Here is a 27,252-nt window from a genome sequence, read left to right as displayed (position 1 = left end):
TTTCATCAGCTGGTTCACTTCCCAAATGCCCACAACAGCCAGGACTCAGCCAGCACTGAAGCTGGGAACTGGGGACTCAATCCAGGTCTCCCACATAGGCGCTGGGAACCCAGTTACCTGAGCCGTCAGCAGTGCCCTCCGGGGTCTGCACTAGCGGGAAGCCGGAGTTAGGCGCCAGAGCCGGGTACTGACCACAAGCACTCGGGTGTGGGGCATGGCTGCGTGCCCGCTCCCTGGATGTGGTTTAACGGGAAAGTCAGCAGAGGTTGCTGATGCGTTGATTGAGGAAAATGGGGAAGACAGACTTGGGGATGACTCCTCGGACTTTGACCTACGCACCAGCAAGGGTGGAGTTGCTGCTGGGTCAGGTTATGTGATGAGATTTTAGGCGCGAAATGGGGAGTTGGGTGTTAGGCGGGCTACAACCGAGCCACCTTGTCCACGCCTGCATGGGGATTTCCGGTAGGGGACAGCAGCAGCCGCGAGGCCCCCATTCCAGCCCTCCCGCCCCCCCCTCTGTGTCTGACCGTCCTTGCCCCAGACAGCTGGGCTGGACCTCTCTGCATCCCTGAGCAGCCTCCCTACATCGAGAACTGACCGCGGCCCCCTGCCCCTAGGTGGTGCACAGGGACCTCAAGCCCAGCAACATCCTATACGTGGACGAGTCGGGGAACCCCGAGTGCCTGCGCATCTGTGACTTCGGCTTTGCCAAGCAGCTGCGGGCTGAGAACGGGCTCCTCATGACCCCTTGCTACACAGCCAACTTCGTGGCACCCGAGGTGAGAGGCCCGGCCTCCTTAGGTCCCCTCCCAGAGGCCCCAGGCTGTGCGGGACCCCTGTGTGTGTATGACCTGGGCCCAGATACCTGGGGAAGACCCAGCCCATGGCGGGGACCGTTTTGGGGAGAATGTGGCCGCTAAGACTGATGCCCCCTCCAGGTGCTGAAGCGCCAGGGCTATGATGAAGGCTGTGACATCTGGAGCCTGGGCATCCTGCTGTACACCATGCTGGCAGGGTGAGTGCGCGGCCGCCCTCCGCACCGCATCGGGCCTGGGGGACGCTTGGCCGGTGGCAGAGGCGCAGCCTGGCCTGTGGGAGCGTCACCCCGGAGCACCCAGGCGAAGGGGCAGACGGCCTCTGTGGCTTCCTCCAGATACACGCCGTTCGCCAACGGGCCCAGCGACACTCCGGAGGAGATCCTGAGCCGCATCGGCAGTGGGAAGTTCACCCTCAGCGGGGGCAACTGGAACACAGTGTCCGAGGCCGCCAAGGTGAGTGGAGCCGTCCCGGGGCTCTGCAGCCGCTCCTGAACGGGTTTCTCCCAACGGGATGTTCCACGGGTCCCCGGTGCTGTACGAGGGGACCTCGACAAGTTCATGGGAAAATGGAATTAGAAGACGTTTGTTTTCGTATAAGAACTTTGAACTGCATGCGTAGTGTTTTCGCAAAGCGTGCTTCCCATGAACTCTTTGAAAGCCTCTTTTCTCCAGTGGAAGACCGTGCCCCGCTGTGTTTGGGTAACGTGGTGATCGTCCATGGGCCCTGCCTGTGTCCTGACCCTGTGGGGGACCGAGAGCGTCATGAGTACAGCCACTAACCATGCTGACTTAGTGTGGTGGGAGACGCAGTTAGCAGGGAGAGGCGGGTGCTCCTGGCCAGGGGGCCGGGCCGTGGGGGCCCAGAGCAGAGCCCCTGCCAGGCAGAGGGTCTCTCAGAGGAGTGGCAGTAGCAACAGGTAGAGCACTGTAGTGACAACACAGCCCTGCACTTATGTACTTATCTGTGCTTCCCAGAGGGGAAACTGAGGCTTGGAGAGTTAACATAACTAGCCCCAGGCACTCATTTGATGAGTGGAAGAGTTGCGTTTGAACTTGAGCCTGCCTGACCCGACCCTTAGGCCTGTCCCCACTTACCACATGGGTTTTTGAACGTGAAGGAGAGAGGGAGGGGTGAGGGCACTGGTTTGTGTCCTGGCCTCTCCGCTTCTGACGCATCTCCCTCCTAAGACCCAGGAAAAGCAGCAGAAGATGGCCCAAGTACCGGGTCCCTGCTACCCTCATGGGAGACCTGGAGGAAGCTCCTGGCTCCTGGCTCCTGGCTCCTGGCTTTGGCCTGGCCCAATACTGGCTGTTTTCTACCATCTGGGGAATGAACCAGCAGATGGAAGATTTCTCTGTCTCTCTCTCTGTCTCTGTAGCTCTGACTCTCAAATAAATAAATAAGGTTTTTTTTAAAATATTTTATTTATTTACTTGAGAGGTAGAGTTACAGACAGAAGAGAGAGAGAGAGGTCTTCCATCCACTGGTTCACTCCCCAGATGGCCACAACAGATGGAGCTGTGCCGATCTGAAGCCAGGAGCTTCTTCTGGGTCTCCCACGTGGGTGCAGGGGCCCAGGACTTGGCCCATCTTCTACTGCTATCCCAGAGAGATATTCCATAGCAGAGAGCTGGATTGGAAGAGGAGCTGCCTGGACTTGAACCAGTGCCCAGATGGGATGCTGACAATGCCGACAGAGGCTTATCCCACTGTACCACAGCACCGGACCCAATAAATACATTTTTAAAAATAAATAAATAAAAGGAAGGGCATTCATGGAGGAAGTGCCCGGAGAGCAGAGGCCCAGAGAAGGAGTGGATGCCCTGGCTGCGCCTGGGGAGGCTGGGCTGTGTGGAGAACAGGTGGCAAGGCTGCCGCCAGAGGTGCTGGGAGGTGTTGCCTCCACCCCACCCCCCATCCCGTGGGACGCAGCTGCCGCAGCCCTGCTGCCCTCCCTCCTCCCCCACCCCAGGACCTGGTGTCCAAGATGCTGCACGTGGACCCCCACCGGCGCCTCACAGCCAAGCAGGTGCTGCAGCACCCGTGGATCACGCAGAAGGACAAGCTCCCCCAGAGCCAGCTGTCCCACCAGGATCTGCAGCTCGTGAAGGTACAGCCCCACGCCCGTGCTGCCGGGCAGCCGGGTGGGGAGCGGGCCCAGGTGGCCTGGGCAGAGACTGGGGTCGCAGAACCGGGAGATGCCGTAACTGGTAGGACAGTGAGGCAGGGAGGAAAGACAGCCCAGCACTCGGGGCACTGCAGGCTAACATGCAGCGGTGTCACTGCCCACACGGGCTCCCGGCCTCTGGGGAACACAGCCACTGACCTCTGAAGCCCATCCAGTCTGATGGCAGAGGCGGGACCAGCAACTGAGAAATGCCACCACGCCTGGGTTAGCAGCCATCTGTGTGGGCTGTGGAACACCAGGAGGGACTGTCCCGGCCCTGGGCCACGTGTCCCCTCCCCGCCACGCCTCTCACACCCCCGTGAACCCCCCTCCCCCCTCTCTCCCAGGGAGCCATGGCAGCCACATACTCCGCGCTCAACAGCTCCAAGCCCACCCCGCAGCTGAAGCCCATAGAGTCGTCCATCCTGGCCCAGCGGCGGGTGAGGAAGCTGCCGTCCACCACCCTGTGAGGGCCCAGCGCGTCCAGACCGCAGGCTCGTGCTAGCTCGTTGGAGGTGTCTTCCCTGCCCGAGGGAGCAGGCCTGAGTCTCGAGGCCAGAGCGACTCGGAGCCCTGAGCGGCCCGGAGGCAGCCAGCGCAGGTCACCCCGGCGAGGACGTGAGAAGTGCCTTGTCCTTCCCCAGGTCAGACTTCTCGGCCCCGGCCCTGCTGGCCGAAGCGGATCCACTGTACAGACTCCTGCCTTGTTTGTAAGGAAACAACGGCTTCCACCGCCATGGATTTCTGCAGGATCCATTTGCCTTTCTGGGAGCAGAGAGGGGCAGCACAGCCTCAGGAGGGACACTGAGTCACGCTGGGCGCTCTGTGGCCAGGACTCCTTAGAGCGGCTTTGGAGGCCGGCCCTGCGCCCCCACGGTCGGCCATGCGGCGCCATCTGCACATAGCTCCAGGCAGCCCCGCAACGCCTCTCAGAACTCCCTGTGTTCCGAGTCAGCCCCTCTTCCGTTCTGTTCTCCCAGGGGGCGTCCAGACCACATCGTGCTGGGGAGGGCCCCGGCCCCGCCGGCTCCTGGCCCCGGGCACCAGCAGAGAGAGGGCGTGGACAGTACTTTGGGGCGGACTTCTGCTGGGGTCGCCACCGGACAGAGTTCCTGGGAGGCCAGGGCAGGCCGCCAGGGCCAGGGGGCTTTCTCGTTTCTTCCTCAGCTGGTAACTCAGGGTTCATCTGTCCACGGCCTTTCTAATAAACTTAACGGTCAAGATGAAGCAGCTCCCTTCTTCCACGTTTCATGGCTGAATTTGCCCTCTCGTCTCTATGGGGTGTCGGGGACTTCACAGGAAACGGGCCGGGGGCAGTGAGCCCAGCTGCACCAAGGTCATGTGGGAAGTGTGCGGGAGTCGTGGGGGCTGGGGATCCCACTGCTGCCTTACTAACAGTGGAGCTATGGCTTTTTTTCCTCTTATTTTTCTGTGCGTTGGGAGCCTGCCAGCTGCTCTCTTGCAGATCCGCGTGGAGTATGCTGCCCGTGTTGCGAGCTGTAATCACCCCACTGTGTCAGTGACAGTCCTGTTAACCCCTGGGCTCCAAGTGCCAGGCACTGCATTTATCTCATTTAATCTTCTTTCAATTTTTATTTGTCTTCATTTTGCTTCAGAGGCAAAGAGAGAGAGAGAGGGATCATCCATCTGCTGGTTTACTCCCCGTATTCCTGCAATAGCCAGACTGGATCAGACTAAAGGCGGCCGCCTGGGACTCCATCCAGGTCTCCTGCGTGGGTGGCAGGGACCCAAGCACTTGAGCCGTCACCTGCCGCCTCCCAGGGTGCACATTAGCAGGAAGCAAGTGTGGAGCAGAGTGGGGCTCGAACCAGCACTCCAGATAGGGGGCGGGCATTCCAAGCAGCGTCTTAACTGCCGCGCTGACGCCGGCCCCTGCCTCATTGACTATGCGCCCTGCGAACCTGTTGCCATCCTGTTTTCTCCAGGTTATGACAGGCAAGCAGGCTCCAAGAGGAGAACCTCTGCTCGCAGTGTTTTCTGGCCACGTACTCTGGCCCTGCTCCAGGTACTGGAAGCCAGGTAGAGAGCAAAGTCATTGTTTTCATGGGCCATGCCTCCTAGAAACGGACAGTTAGCAGACCAAGGTAAGCTCCTGGTAAGGCATATGCAGAGTCAACCTGAGTGAGGGGTTGTGTGGCCACGGAAGGCCATCTGGGGAAGTGACTCAGAAGCTGGGATCTGAGAGGTCAGCATCAGGACACAGTGGGTTCCAGTCCTGGCTGCTGTACTTCCCATCCAGCTCCCTGCTATGGCCTGGGAGGCAGTAGAGGATGGCCTGAGTCTTGGGCCCCTGCACCCATGTGGGAGACCTGGAAGAAGCTCCTGGCTCCTGGCTTCAGCCTGGCCCAGTCCTGGCCATTGCAGCCATCTGGGGAGTGAACCAGCAGATGGAAGATCTTCTCTCTGTCTTTCCCTCTCTCTCTCTCTCTTTCTGTATCTCTGCCTTTCAAATAAATAAATAACTGTTAAAAAGGAAGAAGAAAAAGAAGAAGTTAGAGTTCTGGGGAGAGGTCTGGACTAGAAACCTGAATTTGAGTCATTGGCTTGGAGAAAGTTGGTGAAGCTGAGCGCTGGCTTTTCAGCGTGTGCTCCCTGGACCTGCGCCACCAGATCCTCGGGGAGCTGATTCATGGGAATCTACGTTTTGTTGTTAAAGGTTTATTTACTTATTTAAAAGTCAGAATTACAAAGAGAGGGGGGAGGAGGGAAAGAGATCTTGCATCCACTGGTTCACTTCCCAGATGGCTGCAACAGCCAGAGATGAGCCAAACCAAAGCCAGGAGCCTCATCTGGGTCTCCCCCGTGGGTGCCTGGGCCGTCCTCTGCTGCTTTTCCCAGGCTATTAGCAGAGAGCTGGATCAGAAGTGGAGCAACCGGGACTGGAACTGGCACCCATGTGGGATGCTGGCGCTGCAGGCCCGGGCTTTACCCGCTTAACCACAGCACCCCGCCCCCAGAAATCTACATTTTTAGATGAGATCGGGTGCGTTCAGGGTGGTGTGGCCATAGGTGGAATCTGCATTTTTAAAAATATTTATGGGTTAGGGAGAGAGATAGAGATTTTTTTTTTTTTTTGACAGGCAGTTAGACAGTGAGAGAGAGACAGAGAGAAAGATCTTCCTTTTTCCGTTGGTTCACCCAGTGGGTTGCGGCTGGTTCGCTGTGTCGATCTGAAGCCAGGAGCCAGGTGCTTCCTCCTGGTCTCCCATGCAGGTGCAGGGCCCAAGGACCTGGGCCATCTTCCACTGCTCTCCCAGGCCACAGCAGAGCTGGACTGGAAGAGGAACAACCAGGACAGAATCGGGCACCCCAACTGGGACTAGAACCCGGGGTGCCAGTGCCACAGGCGGAGGATTAGCCTAGTGAGCCACGGCGCTGGCCAGAGATAGATATTTTCCATCTCCTGATTTATTCCCCAAATGCCTACAACAGCCAGGGCTGAGCCAGGCTGCAGCCAGAAACAAGGAACTCTACTGGGTCTCCCATATGGGTGACAGGAGCCCAAGGACTTGGGCCATCATGCCTTCCCAGGCACGTTAGCAGGAAGCTGGATAGGAAACGAGGGCGAGACTCAAACCCAGGCACTGTGACGGGATGCGGAAGTCCCAGGGGGAAGCTGAACCTGCCAAGCTCCCGTGCCTACCCCAGGATTCGACATTTCGGTAAGATCTGCATGTGAGTTGAGGAAGGCTGTCCTGGGGACTGAGAAGGCAGGAGGCAGTGCTGCCCAGTGCACACGGCATGCGAAGGTGGAGCACTGGGGAGGGAGACGGGTGACAGCCCGTGAGCGAGGCCGTGCCACGGGGCAGGGCTGGCGGCCTATGGGCCGGGCCTTTGCTTCCATCACTTCTCGGCCCACCCTCCCCTGCTTCACAGATGAAGGAGCCGGAGCTCAGGAGGTGGACCAGTCCTGTTGTGACGAGCTAAGATCCTGGCATGGCTCAGCGTCGGGGCTGGCCTCGGTGTCAGGTTGGGCACTGAGAGGGCTCTGTTGGGGTCCCACGGGCTGAGGACACAGCACTGACCCCTCACTGGGGTGCTGTCCCACTAAGCTTGCTCTAGTTTTCACAAGGCCAGCTCCCTCCTCCCCGCCAGAAAACCTCGCTGGAATCCAAAATTGCTTTCCGGTCACCAGCTTAAAGGACAGAAACTTCCCTCCCTGAGCACCTGCTCCTTGGGCACAACCGGCAGAGAGTAACAATGCAATTTGGGGGAGCAAATTGCCAGCGCAGGCACCCCGGTTTCGAGAGTCACTCTTGCCTCTAAGGCCCACATGATACCCCCGAGCCCCCGCCCTGTGGCCCGTCCCCTCCCATCATCCCTTCACTGCTTTCCCTCCTTTCTTCGATGCTCACGAGAGCAAGACTGGATCCATCCCATTTCACGCACAGGAAAACCGAGGCTCACGTTAGCGACTTGCCCAAGGGCACAGCTGAGAGGCAGGGCAGAACTCCGGCTGGGATCTGTGATTCTGAAACTCCGCTCCTTCTGTGGGCTGGCCCACCTCTCTGCTTCTGAGAATGTCCCAAGAACCACTTCCGCATGGCACAGATCTGTCTTGGAAGCCCCCTGCCTCCAGGCAGCCATGTGGTCCGGCAGTTCCTCTCTGACTGGGGTCTGTTCTCAATTAGAGGACATTGTTGTCAGTAAGTCCTTGTCCCTGACAGCAGAAAACCAGTGGGCAGGTGTGGGGAGCAATTCGGACTAGACTGAGTTACTGGAATTAAGACTTGTTCTATGCATCTGCTCTCCCACAATATGGTGCTGGGAGAGAAGAAAACAGCTTCTACACAGCTGCCTCCAGTTCAACCAATAAACAGCAGGACCTGCTACTGATTGGAGGAGAGCAGCATACTCGGCGTGTGGGCAGCCGAGTTGGGATTGGCAGAGGAGGACTATAAAGGAGGAGAGAGACGGCATGCACCAGGAACATCTAAGGGGAACATCTAAGGGGAACACCTGTGCAGCCCCCAGAGAGCCGGCCGGCGGTGTGCCGCTCCCCTGCGGAAGTGGGGAATGTGGCCAGGGGGAACTGCCCTTCCACGGAGGTGGAAGGGACAGTAGCCAACTTGGGAAGAACCAGCAGCAAACCCGGGGAGGGCTGAGCAGACGAAAGAACAGCGCAGGGTCCTGTGTCGTTCCTCCACGAAGACGGGGAGCGACAGGCAGGGGGGCTGGCGCAGTGGCACAGTGGGTTAAAAGCCCTGAAGCACGGCATCCCATATGGGCGCCGGTTCTAGTCCCGGCTGCTCCTCTTCTGGTCCAGCTCTCTGCTGTGGCCTGGGAAAGCAGTGGAAGATGGTCCCAGTCCTTGGGCCCCTGTACTTGCATGGGAGACCTAGAAGAAGCTCTTGACTCCTGGCTTCAGATCAGCCAGCTCTGGCCATTGCACCCATCTGGGAAGTGAACCAGCAGATGGAAGACCTCTCTCTCTGTCTCTACCTCTCTGTAACTCTTTCAAATAAATAAAATAAATCTTAAAAAAAAAACAGTGGGCGACCCCGGGGACTTTCTGCGGACGGCCCCAGAGTCCCTGGGCTGCACGCGGGGAGAACCGAGGACAGCTTGTCGGGGTCTGGAGGAGACTCCTGTTCCCACAGGGGACTGTCAGGTGACCTCAGGTGTCCCCTTTGGGCCAGACTCAGATTCTCAATGGTTGGCACAGACATCAAAGTCCCCAAAGGCTGCTTGCATTTTACCCTCTCGGGTATCATTTTCCATGATTATTTCAGAGACGAGCCCTGGTCGAAAAACAAAACAAAAGCTGGATTCCTAAATATTTAGGTATCCAAACATCTAGTTCCTTGGTTAACACGTGGAGTTCAATCTCACTCAAACCACCAAAGAACCTGCCAATCTATGACTTGGCCATTTGGTTAATGCAGTAGGCACAACTCCCTAGGTTCCCGCTTTGTACCAGGCACAGTGTAGACGTCACCCCTAAAGCTCAAAGCAGTGCCACGAGGTAGGGATTACCGTTTCCATTTTCTGACAAGGAAACTGAGGCTGGGGGAGGGAATCTTCCCAGTCTCCCAGCAAGAAGCCACCTGAAAGCTGTCTGACCCTGAGGTGCAGGCTACGTTTCATCCCACAATGACTCATGAAACCTCACATTCAGAGACACCTTAAAGGTCTCCGACCCCCGCCCACTGCAGGAATCCCCCACAGATGGTTATCCAGTTTCTGCATGAATGCCGCCAGCGATGGAGAGCCCACCACATCACAAAGCAGTCCCCCCATTGCTGGAAAGTTCCTCCACCTCGAGTAGCTTCCATGTCAGAGGGGAGTCCCCACTAACTTCAGGGAACTCGAAGAAGAAGTGACTCAATAGTCGCAGCAGTGAAATCGAAAGGAGTGCCACACCCCCCACCCCCACCCAGGGACAGCAGCTGCAGGTGGCTGGCCAAGGGGTGGGACCGAGGCTGTGCTGAGGAGGGAGAAAAGACCCCAAGAGACCAGCAGGAGGGCGTCAGGGGCCCCCACCCTCAGGGCCTTTGCAGGGGTCCCCACTGTGGCCTCCTGCCTCGACTCCCGCCCAGCTCATGGGTGGGGGCAGCAGCTGGTGCTGCTGACCTGGAGTCAGACAAACCTCGATCACACCCGGGCCCCAAGGCTGACCGGCTGCGGGACCCTGGGCAAGTCCATTGTCCTGGACTGTCAGACAGAGCCCTTGAAGCGTGAACAGTGAGTGCAATGCAGAAAGTCCTACTATAGCAGCAGCTGGGGGCGGCTTTGAGGTTAGGCTGTCCTGGTTGTGTCATTTTGTGTTTTTCTTGAAGTACACTTCTGACTTACAACCCAAATTTGGCCTCTTGCCTGTGGACCTTGCACAAGCCCCAGAACATGTCTACCTCAGTTTCCCCATCTGTAACGTGGGCGTTAATAGTCGTGTTTCTGCAGAAGGTGGGACAGGGTATGCGGAAGCACGGGGTTGGAGGGAGGTGACTGACACTTGTCGGATACTCCTTGTCGGCTCTCTGGAAGCAGACTCCAACCTCCCCACTCTCTTGTTCTCTTTCCCAGTTTGCAGCAGAGGTGGCCATGTCCAGAGCCTGCCGAGAAGTCTGCTCCTTGCCCCAGGTGGAGAAGAGGCGGCCTGCCTGAGACCTCGCTCGTCTCTCCTGGCCTGGAGACTCCCTCTGAGTTATAACTCATGTCTGTGACTCAACCTGAGATTTCTTTTTATAAGTAATTTCCTCTGTCTCTGTTTCCTGCTTCCGCTCCACACTCAGCCCCCAGGGTGTGGGTTGAGTTGAGAAATCGAGGGGCAGATGACACACGTCTGAGCTGGGCATGAGGCCGGTACCCGGGATGGGCCGGAAGTCACCCAGGCGTAGCAGATCTCCTTACCACGACTGGGCACTGTCGTGCTGTCGTCTGGGAGCTCTGCCTGGGGCTGAGAGTCTTGCCTCAAGGAGTGAGGAGGGGGAGGAATCAGAAGGCATGAATGAGGTCAAATCTCAACCCCAGGTGTCACTGGCTGTGTGGTCTCCAGTAAGCCCTCGGCTTCATTTCCCTTAGCTGCAAACTACCTTCATATAAAAAGAATTAGTGAGAGGGAAGGGTCTGGCTGGGATCAAGTGCAGGACCCAGCAAGAACACGTGATAGAATTTTTAGAGCTAAGTCAGAGCCTCCAGAACCAAGGAATGTTTTTATTTGTTTTTAATTTGGGAGGGAGGAAGGGAGAGAGAGAAACAGAAAGGCCGGCACTATGGCGTAGCAGGTAAAGCTACCGCCTGCAGTGTCGACATCCCATACGGGTGCTGGTTCAAGACCTGGCTGCTCCACTTCCGACCCAGCTCCCTGCTATGCCGGGGAAAGCAGTGGAAGATGGCCCAGGTCCCTGCACCTGCTTGGGAGACCCGGAAGAAGCTCCTGGCTCCTGGCTTTGGATTGGCACAGCTCCGGCTATTGAGGCCACCTGGGGAATGAACCAGTGGATGAAAGGGCTCTTTCTCTCTTTCTTTGCCTCTCTGTACTCTGCCTTTCAAATTAATAAATAAATCTTTAAAGAGAAAGAGAGAGAGAATATCTCCCATCCATTGGTTTACTCCTCAAATGCCTTTGACAGCCAGGGATAGGGACTCAATCCAGGTCTTCCACATGGTGGAACCATCACGGCTGCATCCCAGGGTCTGCACTGGTGGGACGCGGGAGGCAGGAGCAGGCGCCGGGAACTGAACCCGTATGCTCCGACAGTCATGTGGGCAGCAGAACTGCTAGGCCAAAAGCCCTCCCCACAAGGGATTTATAAAAACATTTATTTATTTGAAAGGCAGAAAGAGAGAGAGAGAGAGAGAGATCCTCTAGGCACTGGTTCACTCCCCAGATGGCTGCAACAGCTGAAGCCAGGAACCAGGAACTGCATCTAGGTCCCCCACATGGGTGGTAAAAACTCAAATACTTGAGCCGCCATCCACTGCTTTCTTGATTGCTTTAACTGGATCAGAAGCAGAGTAGTCAGAACTCAAACCGGCACTCCAATATAGGATGCCGGCATACCAAGCGGAGGCTTAACTTGCTGTACCACAATGCCGGCCCCAGGCCACAATATGTGTACCATCCGTCTGTTGATGGATATTTGTTCTCCAGTTTTTAAAGAAAGTTATTGTATTTGAGAAGCAGAGAGACAGACAGACACCCAGAGAGATCCCCCATTTGCTGGTTCATTCCCCAAATACCTACACCGGCAAGGGCTGGGCTCAGCAAAAGCCAAGAGCCAGGAAATCAGTCCAGGGCTCTCACATGGGTGGCAGGGGCCCAGCTACTGGAGCCATCGCTGCCACATCCCAGGGTGTGCTTAGGCAGGAAGTCAGAATGGGAGCAAGACTGGAACTCAAACCAAGGCACCCCAATAAGAGATGTGGGTGTCCCAGCTGGTGGCTTGACTGCTAGACCAAACATCCTGGTATTTGGTTTTGGCTAATAAAAACTATATGGAGGGTGTTGAACATGTGGCCAACCAGGTCTGAGGCCAGGAGCCAGGAGCTAGGAACTCCATCCAGGTCTCCCATGTGGTGTGGGGGCAGGAACCCAAGTACTTGAGCCATCATCTGCCTCCCTGGAGCGTCAGCAGAGAGCCAGATGGAACGTGTAGGAGCCAAGACCCAAACTGGAACTCTGGTGACCCAAATGGCAGCCTGATGCTCTGTACCAAAATGCCACCCCCTAAGTGGGGTATTAATTGCTTGCCAAACACCCCCCCAACAATGGAAAAGCACCCTTGCCTTCTTGTCTTCAGAGGCAAGCCCTGGGTCTTTGACCACTGGGCATGCTGTCATCCCTGGGCTTATCCCACTGCAGTGTCCCTTCCCCTCCTAGCTAGCTCAGAGTGCTCACCACGCCTGGGTGTTAGACTTTGTGAGATGATTGCTCTGTATCTACTGAAGAGGTCATACTTTTAGGGTATTAATGTGGTGAACCACATAACTGATTTCAGATATTAAACCAACATTTTGTTCCTGAGCTATATGGCTAATCAGGATATCTATTTCCTCTTGAATGAACTTTGGTAGTCTATGTTTCAAACAATTTTTCCATCTCATCCAAGTTCTTGGCATCTAATTTACTGAGGTGGAATTTTCCATAATATTCTCCTATTCTTTTAATGTCTTTGTTAATTATTCTAACATCCCCCCTCTATTCCAGATTTTGGTAATTTGTGCCTTTTTTTTTTTTTCCTGACTGGTCAGAGTAGAGATTTGTCAATTCTATTGATAAGCTGAAAAATCAGCTTTTTGTTTAATCAATTTTTGTATTGTTTTTATGTTGTCTGTCTCATTGATTTCTATTCTTAAAATCTACAAGGTTTATTTTGACTTCTCCACTGGGAGCTGATTTTTTTTTTTTTATATTTATTTTAGGGGCCAGAATGTGGCACAGCAGGTTAAAGCCCCAGCCTGCAACACCAGCCTCCCATATGGGAGCCGGTTTGAGTCTCAGCTGCTCCTTTTCCTATCCAGCTTTCTGCTAATGGCCTGGGAAAGCCGTGGAAGATGGCCCAAGCGCTTGGGCCCCTGCAGCCATGTGGGAGATCTGGAAGAAGCTCCTGGCTCCTGGCTTTAGATAGGCCCAGCTCTGGTCATTGCAGCCATTTGGGGGGGTGAACCAGTAGATGAAAGACCTCTCTCTCTCTTTCTCTGTCTCTATCTCTCTTTGTAACTCTTTCAAATAAATAAAATATTTTAATAATATGATTATTGATTAATAATATAATACTCTTAATAAATCTTTATTTTATTTATTTGAAAGAGAAAGAGAGAGCTCTTTCTTCCATCTGCTGGTTCACTCCTCAAATGGCTACAAGGATCAGAGCTGGGCCAGGCCAAAGGCAGGAGCCTGGAGCTCCATCTTGGTCTCTATGTGGGTGGCATGGGCCCAAGCACTTGGGCCATCTTCTGCTGCCTTCCCAGGCCATTAGCAGGGAGCTGGATAGGAAATGGAACAGCTAAGACTTGTCAAATCAGCACTGTGGTATGAGATACTGGTGCCACACACGGTGGCTTAACCCACTGCCCCCAGCGCGGCCCCTGGAAGCTCATTAAGATGCTAACTCTGCCAGGCCTCCTTCTCCTCGTTGCTGGTGGAAGCATTTGACCTTTGTGAAGGGTATGTAGCAGTACCAAACCTTTAAAGTGTGTGTGAATTGCACATGCTCTTTGATTCTGAAATGCCACTTTGAGGAACTTACGCAGTGGGGTGCTGGAAAATGTTTAACAACTGGCGGGGCAGAGAGAGGCCTTCGCTGGTTTTGCCCTGTAAATACTCCCATAAGGGTCGATTTCAGGCTACCGGCCTGTGAGCCAGCTCCAACAGGTTCCAGCGTACCATGGAATCCAGGTTAGAGAATTCAGAACTGACCTAAGATGTCCCCTGCAGTGTTAATTATTTGGTGAGAAGTTGACCAAACATTGTATTACCTTTGTTATTTATTTATTTTTATTTGAAAGGCAGAGGTATATTGGGGCTGGCGCTGTGGCGTAGTGGGTAAAGCCTCTGCCAGTAGTGCCAGCATCCCATATGGGCGCTGGTTCAAGACCTGGCTGCTCCAATTCCGATCCAGCTCTCTGCTATGGCCTGGGAAAGCAGTGGAAGATGGCCCAAGTCCTTGGGCCCCTGCACCCACGTGGGAGACTCGGAAGAAGCTCCTGGCTCCTGGCTTCGGATCAGCCTAGCTGCAGCTATTTCAGCCATTTGGGGAGTGAACCAGCAGATGGAAGACCTCTCTCTCTCTCTCTCTCTCTCTCTCTCTGCCTCTCCTCTCTCTGTGTAACTCTGACTTTCAAATAAATAAATAAATCTAAAAAATTATCTTAATCTTAGTTATCAAATTATCATAATCTAATTCAAGTAGTAGATGTAGAGCTGTGTTTTTAGTTCTCTGTTATTTAGTTCTCTTTTAACTAGTAGGGTCACATGTTGATTTATTTAATTATAAATTTAATGAGCCACCATGATTTCTGGCATCTCACAATTGCTTCTTCTTCTTCTTTTATTTTATTTGACATGCAGAGTTAGACAGTGAGAGAGAGAGAGAGAAAGGTCTTCCTTCCATTGGTTCACCCCCAAAATGGCCACTACGGTTGGAGCTACGCCGATCCAAAGCCAGGAGCCAGGAGCTTCTTCTGGGTCTCCCATGCAGATGCAGGGGCCCAAGGACTTGGGCCATCCTCTACTGCCTTCCCAGGCCACAGCAGAGAGCAGGACTGGAAGAAGAGCAACCGGGACTAGAACCCGGCGCCCATATGGGATGTTGGTACCACAGGCAGAGGATTACCCAGGTGAGCCACGGCACCGGCCCCTCTTCTTCTTCTTCTTAAGATTTATTTATTTTTTACTTGAAAGGCAGAATCACACAGAGGCAGGGTCAGAAAGAGAAAGAGAGACAGAGAGACAGAGAGAGAGGTCTTCCATCTACTGGTTCACTCCCCAAATGGCCACAACAGATGGAGCTGGGCAGATTGGAAGCCAGGAGCCAGGAGTTTCTTCCAGGTCTCCCATGCAGGTGCAGGGGCCCAAGCACTTGCGCCATCTTCCACTGCTTTCCCAGGCCATAGCAGAGAGCTGGATCAGAAGTGGAGCAACCGGGATTCAAACCGGCACCCATATGGGATGCTGGTACTGCAGGTGGTGGCTTTACCTGCTATGCTACAGTGTCAACCCCATTAACTTATTTTTAAAATCATTTTAAAACTGTGTGCAAACGTATATGTTTTTGGAGACTCAATCTGCCCAAGTGTATGTCCACATAATTGAAAAGATCAGAGATTCGGAAGTAGCTGGCTCTGACCTTGACCACAGCCATATAGATCCACCTGCTGCCTTCAGGATCCCAAAAGAGAGCTTAACTAGTCCCCAAGGCGCTGTGCAGGGACACAGAGGCAGAAAGGGATTTACTGGTCCTCAACCCAGGCAGCCGGAAGCCTGAGGAGGGACAGTGTGGCTTTTCTGTTTGCCTGCAGAGCAGCATGTTTTAGAAGATCACATGTATTTATCACACCCTGCATTGCAGTGGTGTTGGCGTCTGCTCATTTGTCAGTCAACAAACATTTCCTGAGCACTCACCCAGCATGTAATGGTTTGGAGGAATAAAATTAGGATTTTGGTTTGGTACTTGTCAGTTGCAGTCTGTTTCTTTCCCTAATTTACCACATGCAAAGCACTTTATGAGGACTTTGCATGCTTTAGCTCATTTAATCATCAACCCAGCTAAGCAAACATCACTCCGATGTACATGTGAAAGGACGGAGTATCAGAGGACTTACATGGAACTCAACCTCTTATTCAATAGTTTGTTTATTGAGTGCTTATCAGGTGTCCGACACTATAATAAATGCTGTATAAGTATTATTGCCTTTACTAAATCATGTATGGAGTGAAGGCTTTTACACTCATTTTCCTTATGAGTATGAGGTTAAATTACCTACTCAAGGTAACTTGTTAGAAGGTGGTGAAGCTGCCAGCACCACGGCTCACTAGGCTAATTCTCCACCTGTGGCACCAGCACACCAGGTTCTAGTCCCAGTCGGGGTGCCAGATTCTGTCCCGGTTGCCCCTCTTCCAGTCCAGCTCTCTGCTGTGGCCCAGGAAGACGGTGGAGGATGGCCCAAGTGCTTGGGCCCTGCACCCACATGGGAGACGCGGAAGAAGCTTCTGGCTCCTGGCTTCAGAATAGTGCAGCTTCGGCCATTGTGGCCATCTGGGGAGTGAACCAGTGGATGGAAGACCTCTCTCTCTCTCTTTCTCTCTCTCTGCCTCTGTCTCTTATAACAATGACTTTCAAGTAAATAAATAAAAATATTTTAAAAGAAAGAAAGGGAGAAAAGGAGAGAATACAATCTCCTTTCATCTGCTGGTTCCCTCCCCAAATGCCCACAACAGCTGGGGCTGGGCCAGGTTAAAGCCAGGGCTCAGGAATGTGGCAGGCAGGGCTCCAAGAACCTGGGCCACCTGCAGTTGCCTTCTCAGGTGCCTTAGCTGGAATTTGGGTTGGAAGTGGAGTAGGTAGGACTCGAACCGGCACTCCAATGTGGGACGCTGGTGTTGTGTTGCAAGCAGAGGCTTAGCCTGCTGTGCCACAACTCTGGGCCCCATATCTTGTTGTTGTTGTTGTTTTTCTGTTCATTTTGGTTTACTCCATGTCAAAGGGAAAGAACAAGTCCGTTTGTACAGAATATACAGACACAGCATCACACCACGGGCCCCGGGGAGCTGGAGGAGCAACACTTGTCCCTGGGAACAGCGGCTCCACTCCCAGGCACGGCTCTCGGCAGCGGGCTGAGCAGCCAGGAGCGCCCTCAGCTCGGTTCCCATGTTCTGCCCCACCCCAACTCCTTATAAAGAGCCCCATGAGAGACTGAGGCGAGGATCATGTCCCTCGGGGCCTGTGCCCCATGTCTGAGAGAAGAAATACACACCACTGAACCCCGGGCACATGGGAGAGGGAAGGAACGCCACCGAAGAGGGAGAGGCAGGCACCCGAGAGTGGGTGGGCCGAGCCCCGACCTGCCCTGAAGGAGGCGCTGCTTAGTCCCGGTCGGGGCGCCGGATTCTGTCCCGGTTGCCCCTCTTCCAGTCCAGCTCTCTGCTGTGGCCCAGGAGTGCAGTGGAGGATGGCCCAGGTGCTTGGGCCCTGCACCCACATGGGAGACCAGGAGGAAGCACCTGGCTCCTGGCTTCGGATCGGTGCAGCGCCGGCCGTGGTGGCCACTTGGGGGGTGAACCAACGGAAAGAAGACCTTTCTCTGTCTCTCTCTCTCACTGTCCACTCTGCCTGTCAAAAAAGAAAAAAAGAAGAAAAAAATCTTACAACCAAAGGGGCGAGGCTGGAGGTGAGGAGCTGCCTGTTTATACACAACATTGTAAACACACGCGGGCTGTATTACATGTGCTCCCGTCTGGAGTCTGCAAGTCCGTCTGTCCATCTCGGTGCTGGATCTCAGGAGCTTTGCCCCACTACTCCCCCACTTCCACCTTCCTGCCCGACCCTGGGAACAGAGGCTGGAGCAGGTTTGGTCCCCAGACTTGCCAGCTGTCAGGGCCTGGGCCTCAGCCCCACGCTGACTCCAGAGTCCTGTGTGAACATGTGTGTGAGATGGGCATGTGTGTACACGGGGAGCCCGTGTGCGTGTATGTACAAAGGGAGAGGGTCACTGTCACAGAAGCTGGGGCAGGTGGGGCTGCCAGAGGCCAGGCCTGCGGGGGGGCGGGGGTGGGAGCTGGCTCACAAGCAGATCCTCCCCAGGGCGCTGTAATCGTGTGGCTCCCCGGGTCCGCAGCCAGCACCGGATGGACGTTAGAGACATCGAGTCCATGCGGATGAGGGTCTGTAATGGTCTCCAGGAGCCAGGAGCCAGGAGCCAGCCGCCGTTCCAGCTCTCTGACCCGAGCCTTCAGGGCCTCGAACGTGGTCACGGCTGAGTCTCGGTGTCGCTGTTCTCACAGGTCTTCTGCCTGGCCCCCTGCTCGCTGCCTTCGCCGCTGCTGGTGGACCGCATCTCATCCCTGGCCTGTCTCGAGACCTTGGGCGTGATGCGGGTGCTGGCAAGGCCACCATTTAGGGCATGACATCGGCCTCGTGTGCGGTGGCTTCCCTCACTCCAGAGTGTCGTCCCCACACACATGCAAGTCAGCAGCGCTGTCCGGGTTCTCTTCGCCGCTGCACAGGGGCAAGCCGAAGCCTCGGAAGCACCTTCCAGAAGAGCGCGGCTCCCAATGGCTTCTGCCCACGGCACTCGGACTGCTCAGAGCGCCGCCGTTCTCACGCCCCTGTCCACCGCGTCCTCCTCAGCCTGCGGGAGTCGTCCCTCACCCTCCGCCTTGCTGCCTCCTTTCCTTTTCCCAGTGCGGGCATTCAGTCGGCTCTGCCGGCTGGCTCCCACTCTCAGGAAGGTCTACGTCCTGCCTCCCGCCAGCCCTGATGCCGGCAGATTCCGCCTGGCTACCCGGCAGCGGCACCTCAGCTCCCAGCAGCAGCGGCCCCCATGTTGGCCCCCGTATCTTGTTTTTACAGGATGGTCTGTCAAGCCCCTGCACAGCTCTGAGCTTTGGTTTTCTTTATTTCTTAGCTTTAAGGCGGCTTCTTCTTCTTCTTTTTAGATTGATTTATTTATTTGAAAGAGCTACAGAGGGAGAGGGAGAGACACACACAGAGAGAGATTTTCCACCAGCTGGTTCACTCCCCAGATGGTTGCAACCACCAAGGGCTGAGTCATGTCGAAGCCAGGAGCCAGGAGCTTCTTCTGGGTCTCCCACCTGAGTGCAGGAGCCCAAGGGCTTGGGCCATCTTCTACTGCTTTCCCAGGCCATTAGCAGGGAGCTGGATGGGAAGTAGAATAGCCGGGACTCAAACTGGTGCTCATATGGGATGCTGGCATTGTAGGCGGCGGCTTAACCCACTGTGCCACAATGCCGGCCTCTCGAATGGTATAGTTTAAATGGGTACATCCTATTATATGAAAATTATAACTTAGTGCATTTGACTTTAAACAGTTCTTCATAACCAGGGTGAGATGGACGCAAAGAGCAAGAGGAGGAGGAGGGGCTGTGGACAAAGGAAAGACAAGGAGGAGGTACAGCAGCTGCAGCTCAGGAGAGGAAAGTGATTTGTCTAAGGGCACACAGCTGACCAGAGCCCCAGGCCAGCTCTATGACTTCCAGTCGCTGTCTCTTCCCAGGGCTCCCAACAGCAGTGCGGTTTGACTGTAGACACGGTTAGTGGAAGAAAAACTAACACAAAGTGGGCTTTAGCGATTGCCAAGCAGTTGGGAACATTGGGTTGGATCCTAAGTCCCCATTTTCCAAGAGGGAAAGCTGAAGTCCAGCCACTCACAGACCTGGGACACCAGCTGCCCCCCAGATCTGACGGTCATTTCCCTGTGGGACCCTTTTCTTCCACCTCACTCCTTCCATTTTTCTGTATGTCAAAGAGTTCAGACAAGAGTGAAGCAAAATAGCACAAAGGATGGAGAAGCAGCAAAGGAGTGTTGCAAGCACTGAACTGAAAGCAGTCAGGAGCCAGCAGTTGGACGTGACTGGTCGCCAAGGCTCTCTGGAGGGCTGGGACTTGAGGCAGGAGGGGTTGGTCACAGGGAAGCAGGTGGACTTCATCGGAGTGGATTGGGTAGGAACCCACCAACCCACTCAGAGTTACTCCCTTGGGAAGCCTGCCAGCCCCAAAATGTTATCACCGGAGTCTTAAGTTTTTTTTTTTTTTTTTTTTAAGATTTATTTTATTTATTTGAAAGACAGAGTTACAGAGAGAGGTAGAGGGGGCTTCCTTCCGTTGGTTCACTCCCCAGATGGCCACAATGGCCGGAGCTGTGCCAATCCAAAGCCAGGAGCCGGGAGCTTCTTCCAGGTCTCCCACGTGGGTGCAGGGGCCCAAGGATTTGGGCCATCTTCTACTGCTTTCCCAGGCCATAGCAGAGAGCTGGATCGGAAGTGGAGCAGCCAGGACTCGAACCAGAGTCCATATGGGATGCCGGCACTGCAGGCAGCGGCTTTACCTGCTACACCACAGCAACCGCGCCCTCCCCCCTGCCCCCCGCCATGTCTTAACCACTAGGGCAAGCACTTGCCCTTGAAGCCAGAATTGTTAAAGTCGAAACCACACATCTTAAAAAGCGCAATCCAGGATAACTATGCGGCACATTGACTGGAGTTCAGCTGGGGACTTATCTTTCCTCTGAGAACCTTCCTCTGCTTCCTCTACATCCCTGTAGGGATGCTGCCCTGGCTGAGCCCCCATGTGGGCTTCTCAGATCCACGAAGGCAGTGGATTGCCAAAAATGGAAACAGACCTTCACTTACCTTCAGGATAGTACTTGCTGCTCTTACAAATAGATCCACAAAGCAAGTTTATTTCTTGCACAGGTAAAGTACAAAACAGGTGTGTCCCTGATCAACACAGGCCTTCCAAGAAGTGACTCAACAGGCCAGGCTCCTTCCACCTCGGGCCTCTGCCCCTTGACCTCCAGAGTGGCCACACTTGTCGGAAGAGGAAGGAGAGGGGGCACAGAGGGGTCTGCTGGGGGAGGAGTTTGCGGATCACTGCTCACATCTCATTGGCGAGGGCTACCCTCATGGCCACACCTACAAACAACCGGGCAGAGGTAGCTTCATGGGTATGGGGAGAGGGAGAAACTGACTCAGAAGCATCACAGGCAGGAGGGACCTTGTTCACAGCATTTAATAAAATAAACCACTGATTGAACATCTGCTTTGTGCCAAAATGGTGCTAGGCACTTTGCTTAGCTAACTCAACCCTCTACAATGCCTGGGTAGGGTGTATTATATGGAGGATGATAGAGAAGCAAGCTCAAGTTCAGAAAAAATAGGTAATTTGCTAAGTCACATGGCTAGCGGGTGACGTGGCCAAGGCCTCACACTTGGGTCAGTCTGACTCCAGAGCCCAACCCAGCAGTGACAATGGATTCCTTTTCACCTGTGGTCCTCATTTATATTAATGTCCAAGCTCATCTCTGTAAGCCACATAAGAACAGCAGAGTGTTCTTTTATGAGTCCTCCCAGGATATATGTTGCACATAATTGGTGATCAATAACTTTTTGATTGAATAAAACATGTGCAAATGCTTTAAAGGTATATAAATTCCATCCAAGTCTTTAAAACAATCTTGTGAGATGAAATAATCATCCACATTTTCTCATTGAAAAACTTAAAGCTGGGCTTGGCGTGTGGTATAATGGGTAAAGACACCGCCTATGACGCTGCTATACCATATGGGTGCTGGTTTGTGTCCCAGCTGCTCCACCTCCAAGCCAGCTCCCTACTAATGGCCTGGGAAAAACAGTGGAAGATGGACCAAGTGCTTGGGCCCCTGCCACCAACGGGGGAGACCTGGATGGAGTTTCTGGCGACCATCTGGGGAGTGAACCAGTGGACAGAAGATCTCTCTCTGTCCCTGTCTCTTTCCACTGTCCCTCCATCTCTCCCTCCCTCCTTCCCTCCCTCCCTCCCTCTCTCTCTCTCTGTAATTCTGCCTTTCAAATAACTAAATAAATCTCTGCCACAGAAAATCACTGATCTGCTTCTTGGTGTAATAGTTTTGTCTCCTAAAACTTCATGTAAAGAGAATTGTACTGTATGTTCTCCCATACTCCTTTTTGTCTGGTTTCATTTGTCACTATAATGTTTCTTTTTTTAAAAGGATTATTTATTTATTTACTATTGATTTATTTGAAAGGCAGAGTGTGTGAGAGAGAGAGAGATCGATCTTCCAGAGAAGCCAGGAGTCGCGCTGACGTCCCGAGATGAGACATCAGCATCACTAGTGACAGCTTAATCGCTGTGCCACGTCAGCCCCTGTAATGTTTCTTAGATTCGTCCATATTTGTGCATGTTTCAGTCGTTCCTTCCTTTCACTTTTTAAGAAGATTTATTTTATGTATTTGAAAGACAGAGTTACAGAGAGAAAGAGAGGTCTTCCATCCACTGGTTCACTCCCCAGATGGCCACAACGGCCAGAGCTGTGCCAATCCGAAGCCAGGAGCCGGGAGCTTCTTCCAGGTCTCCCACACAGGCGCAGGGGCCCAAGGACTCGGGCCACATTCCACTGCTTTCCCAGGCCATAGCAGAGAGCTGGATTGGAAGAGGAGCAGTCGGGACTTGAACCAGTGCCCATATGGGATGCCAGCGCTTCAGGCCGGGCCTTTAACCTGCTGTGCCACAGCGCTGGCCCCGATATGTCTTTTTAATACCACAGTGTTTTGATTAGCTAGCTTTATAGTGTTTCTCACTAGGTCTTGAAATTGAGTACTTCAGGGGCAGGTGCTGTGGCGTTGCAGGTAAAGCTGCCACTTGCAGCGCCAGCATCCCATATGGGTGCCAGTTCGAGTCCTGGCTGCTCCATTTATGATCCAGCTCTCTGCTATGGTCTGGGAAAGCAGTAGAAGATGGCCCAAGTGCTTGGGCCCCTGCACCCGCATGGGAGGCCTGGAGGAAGCTCCTGGCTCCTGGCTTGGATCAGCGCAGCTCTGTTGCAGCCAATTGGGGAGTGAACCAGCAGATGGAAGACCTCTCTCTCTCTGCCTCCCCTTCTCTGTGTAACTCTGACTTTCAAACAAATAAATAAATCTTTAAAAAAAGAAATTGGGTGCTTCATGTCCTGCCCTTTTGCATCCTTTTGGATTTTCTAACCCTTGATTTTTTAGAGAATATAAATTTATTTTTCGAAGGGTAGAGAATGTGGCGATGGAGGAGAGACCTCATCCACTGGCTCACTCCCCAAATGCCTGCAGCAGCCGAGGCTCAGCAAGTCTGAAGCCCGGAGCCAGGAACTCAAGGACCCACCCTGAGCCATCGCCTGCCACCTCCCAGGGTGTACAGCAAGCCCTGGCTCTAACTTCCTGCTGATGCACAGAGAGACAGAGATGGAGAGAGATCTTCCCTCTGCTGGTTCACTCCTCAGATGCCCATAGCAGCTAGGGCTGGGTCAGGCTGAAGCCAGGTGCCTGGAACCCAGTCTGGATCTCCCGTGTGGCCGGCAGGAGCCCAAGTGCTTGAACCATCACTGCAGCCACCCAGGATGCGCATTAGCAGGGAGCTGGATCAGGAGCACAGCAGCTGGGACTCCCATAAGGCCCTCTGATGGGTGCAGACACCCCAGGCAGAAACTCATCCACAGCACCAGACACCTGCCCCCTGTTTTGTTTGGAAGATTTATTTATTTACTTGAAAGGCAGAGTTAAAGAGAGGCAGAGGCAGAGAGACAGAGAGAGAGGGAGGGAGACAGAGAGAGAGAGACAGAGACACACACACACACACACACACACACAGACACAGAGAGAGAGAGAGAGAGAGAGAGACAGACAGACAGACAGACAGAGAGACAGAGAGACAGAGACAGAGAAATCTTTCATCTGCTGGTTCACTCCCCAAATGGCCACAGTGGCTGGAACTGGGCCAATCCGAAGCCAAGAGCCAGGAGCTTCCTCCGGGTCTCCCATGCAGGTGCAGGGGCCCAAGCACTTCGACCATCTTTCACTGCTTTTCCAGACCATAGCAGAGAGCTGGATCGGAAGTGGAGCAGCTCAAACCAGTGCCCATATGGGATGCCGGCACTGCAGGCGGTGGCTTTACCTGCTGTGCCACAGCACCAGCCCCTCCCCCCCAACTTGTTTGTTTGAAGCAGCCTTATTGAAGTAAAACTGATATACAATAGACTGCAAAAGGTACAGTTTGATGAGTCTTGGTATTTGTATACATCTGTGAAACCATCTTCACAGTGTTTCCATCACTCCCAGTGACTTCCCCACAGCCCTTTGAGTCTGAGCTTTTCCTTCCTTCCTCCTCCTCCTCCTCTTTCTCCTCCTCCTCCTCCTTCTTCTTTGGGTAAGATTTATTTTATTTATTTGAATGGCAAAGTGACAGAGAAAAGGATCTTCCATCTGTTGGTTCACTTCCCAAATGGCTACAACAGCCGGGGCTGGTGCAGGCCTAAGCCACGAGCCTGGAACTCCATCCCACATGGGTGCAGGGGCCCAAGTACTTGGGGACATCTTCCGCTGCCTTCCCAGATCCATGAGCAGGGAGCTGGGTCACAAGCAGAGCCACTGGGACTCAAACCAGGGGTGTCTGTGGTTTTTCATCTGCAAGTCCACCTTGATTGTGAATTTTGCTCAGGGTCTGGCACAGAGAAGGCACTGGGGAACTGGAGCTTGCGTTTCAGCAGCCGTCAGTGGGATAGTTCAATACGCAGGCCCCAGTGCCCGGGGTTCAAACCAATCTCTGCTCGCTGCTTCCTTGGGCAAGTTATTTGATGTTTCTGTGCATCAACTAACTTCTCCATCTGTAAAATGGGAATGGTAATGTGGTACCTCCCTGGAAGCATTGCTAGAGAATTAAGAGTTCATATGTGTGAGAGGCCTTGTGACACAGCAGGTTAAGCCCCTGCTTGGGACAACTGCATCCCATCTCAGAGTGCCAGGCTGGAGTCGGGCCACTCCTGATCTAGCTTCCTGCTAATGCACCTGAGTGATTGTGGTGGAATGAGGTGAAAAGGTCATATCAAGATGGCCACTGAGGTGAAAAGGTCTTGCCAAGATGGCCGCTGACAACAGAAACTGCCTGGCAACAGGCTGTGATTGGATGGCTTTGGAAACTGCCTGGCAACAGGCTGTGATTGGTTGGGGCATAGACCACCCCTTGACCAGATTGGCTGGTCTTGGCTATATAAGCAGCTGTAGCAACTGAAATAAAGGAGTCTGCGGGCTGCTCGCCTCAGGCCTGCTTTTACCCGACTCCCGGGGTCTGTGTGGTGACTCTGCGCCTCTTGCCCCCACCACGCTCCTCCTCTCAGAAAGAAATCCACTGCAACATTGTTGAGAAATAACTGCAACAAGTGATGGCAGTTGGTGACCCAAGTACTTGGGTTCCTGCCACCACCTGGATTGAGTTCCTGGCTCCTGGCTTTGACCTGGCCTCAGCTCTCACTGTTGCAGGCATTTGGAGAATAAATCAGCAGAAAGAAAAATCTCCCTCTCTCCCTCTCTCTCTGTCATCCTACCTTCCAAATAAATAAATAAGGAGCCGGTGTTGTGGTATAGTAGGTAAAAGCCACTGCCTGAGATGCTGGCATCCCATATGGGCGCCAGTTCAAGTCTGGCTGCTCCACTTCTGATCCAGCTCCCTGCTAATGTCCCTGAGAAAGCAGCAGAGGATGGCCCAAGTTCTTGGACCCCTGCACCCATGTGGGAGACCCAGAAAAAGCTCTGGGTTCCTGGCTTCTGCCTTGCCCAGTGCTGGCCATTGCAGCCATCTAGGGAGTGAAACAGTGGATCTCTCTCTCTCTCTCTCTCTCTGTACCTCTGACTTTCTAAATAAATATTTTCTAAAAAAGTGAATATGTGTGTGGGGCTGGCTCTGTGGCGTAGCAGGTAAAGCCGCCACCTGCAGTGCCTCCATCCCATACGGGCGCCAGTTTGGGTCCCAGTCACTCCACTTCCAATCCAGCTCTCTGCTATGGCCTGGGAAAGCAGTAGAAGATGGCCCAAGTGTTTGGGCCCCTGTACCCATGTGGGAGACCCAGAAGCTCCTGGCTCCTGGCTTCAGATTGGCACAGCTCCAGCTGTTGCGGCCATCTGGGGAGTGAACCAATGGATGGAAGACCTCTCTCTCTCTCTCTCTCTCTCTGTGCCTCTCCTTCTCACTTTGTAACTCTTTCAAGTAAAATAAAATATTATAAAAAAGTTCATATGTGTGATAAGCATTTTTTGTCATAAATGATTCTACATATACATTTTGAAATTTTTTAAAAAAGATTTTATCTGTTTCAAAGGCAGAGTGACAGACAAGAAGACAGAGAGAGGAGAGAGAGAGAGATCTTCCATCTGTTGGTTCATTCCCCAAAGGGCCAGGTTGAAGCAAGGAACCAGCAACTCCATCCTGGTCTCCTGTGAGGGTGGCAGGGACTCGAGTACTGGGGTCACCGTCAGCTGCTTCCCGGGTGCACTAGCAGGGAGGGGCTCAGAGGTGTTGTATCTGGACTCAGACTCTTCAATACGGGCCGTAGGCACCCGGAGCTGTAGTTTACCCTGCTGTACCACACAGCTTGAAAGTTCAAAGCTACTCATTAGCAGCTCCTCTGACACGTAGAGAACTGGGACTCTAGCCTGGGAGCCTGCGAACTAAGGGTGCTTCCCCAGTGGTCTCTGCGGAGCCTCACACACTTGGTGCTACCAGGGCTCTGATTTGTGTACAGCCGGTAACGGTAACTCCAGGGCCATCACAGAGGAAAGAAGAACTTGTCCTGGCAGGGCTTCTGAGGACAGTTCCGTTTTTCTGATCTGCCCACGGGGAAACAACAGCGCTCTCACCCCAGCACGCAGCCCCTTCTCAGCATGTCACAGCTGGGGCGTGCACCAGTAGCTCAGTGTCGGCGGGTGACCATCCTGAGTCTATGCGTGAGAGCTGTGGTTTGCACTCAGACAATAGGACTTGGAGCCTTTGGGGCATAACTCGCGTGTGGATAGCAACAGCGGTAGTAAAAATAGCACTAGCCAGCCTTTATAACTGCACACTCTGTGGGGGGCACTATTCGAAGTGTGTTTCATTGACCTGCTCCATGGAGGTGTTCTTGCTATCTGTTTCCCCACTCAAAAGTAGAAAACTGGAGTTAGAGGCAAGGGAAGTTGCCAAAGGTCCTGCAGTTACCAGGGAGATTTATAGTTCATCGGGGGACTCCTGAGACTCTCTCTCTTTTACTTATTTATTTGAAAGTCCGAGTTAGGCAGAGAGAGAGAGAGGGAGAGAGAGAGAGAGAGGTCTTCCATCTGCTGGTTCACTCCCCAAATGGCGGCAATGGCTGGAGCTGTGCCGATCTGAAGCCAGGAGCCAGGAGCTTCTTCCGGGTCTCCCACGTGGGTGCAGAGGCCCAAGCACTTGGGCCATCTTCTACTGCTTTCCCAGGCCATAGCAGAGAGCTGGATCGAAAGTGGGGCAGCCAGGACTCAAACCGGCGCCCATATGGGATGCCGGTGCTGCAGAAGACAGATTAACCTCCTGTGCCACAGTGCCGGCCCCTGAGACACTTTTGATGAAGATCTTTTTTAGCTCTGACCTGCTTTTGGCTACTCAATATGACTTACCCAAGTTGTGAAAACTTGCAAATACATAGACATCAAAAACAAGAGTTCCCACATGATTTTACCTTGATCTGCTATTTCGAAGTCTTTATAAAGAGAAAAAAATTAGATTTGCAATTAAGGTATTGAGAGAGAGTGGAAA

General features: G+C 53.6%; 1 protein-coding gene and 1 pseudogene across 5 annotated transcripts in view; one reads left to right on the top strand and one right to left on the bottom strand.

Annotated features, from left to right (window-relative positions):
* The window catches only part of RPS6KA1 (ribosomal protein S6 kinase A1), a 38,492-nt gene extending 34,279 nt beyond the window's left edge, over positions 1 to 4,213 (top strand). For all 5 annotated transcript variants that reach the window (XM_051856819.3, XM_051856821.3, XM_051856822.3 and 2 more), the window contains 5 exons: positions 618 to 779; positions 939 to 1,015; positions 1,154 to 1,271; positions 2,792 to 2,929; positions 3,334 to 4,213. In XM_051856819.3, coding sequence (XP_051712779.1) covers positions 618 to 779; positions 939 to 1,015; positions 1,154 to 1,271; positions 2,792 to 2,929; positions 3,334 to 3,456 — 618 coding nt within the window. In that variant the 3' untranslated portion in view covers positions 3,457 to 4,213. The remainder of the gene's footprint in view (positions 1 to 617; positions 780 to 938; positions 1,016 to 1,153; positions 1,272 to 2,791; positions 2,930 to 3,333) is intronic.
* Positions 3,632 to 20,592, bottom strand: LOC149125782 (E3 ubiquitin-protein ligase Rnf220-like; annotated as a pseudogene).
* Between the last annotated feature and the right edge of the window lie 6,660 nt (positions 20,593 to 27,252).

This window comes from Oryctolagus cuniculus, chromosome 7, assembly GCF_051225735.1.
Source record: "Oryctolagus cuniculus isolate XC-2025 breed Fujian yellow rabbit chromosome 7, ASM5122573v1, whole genome shotgun sequence".
Taxonomy (NCBI): domain Eukaryota; kingdom Metazoa; phylum Chordata; class Mammalia; order Lagomorpha; family Leporidae; genus Oryctolagus; species Oryctolagus cuniculus.
The sequence above is the reverse complement of the archived record's forward strand: the minus strand, read 5'-3'. Positions and strand labels throughout refer to the sequence as shown.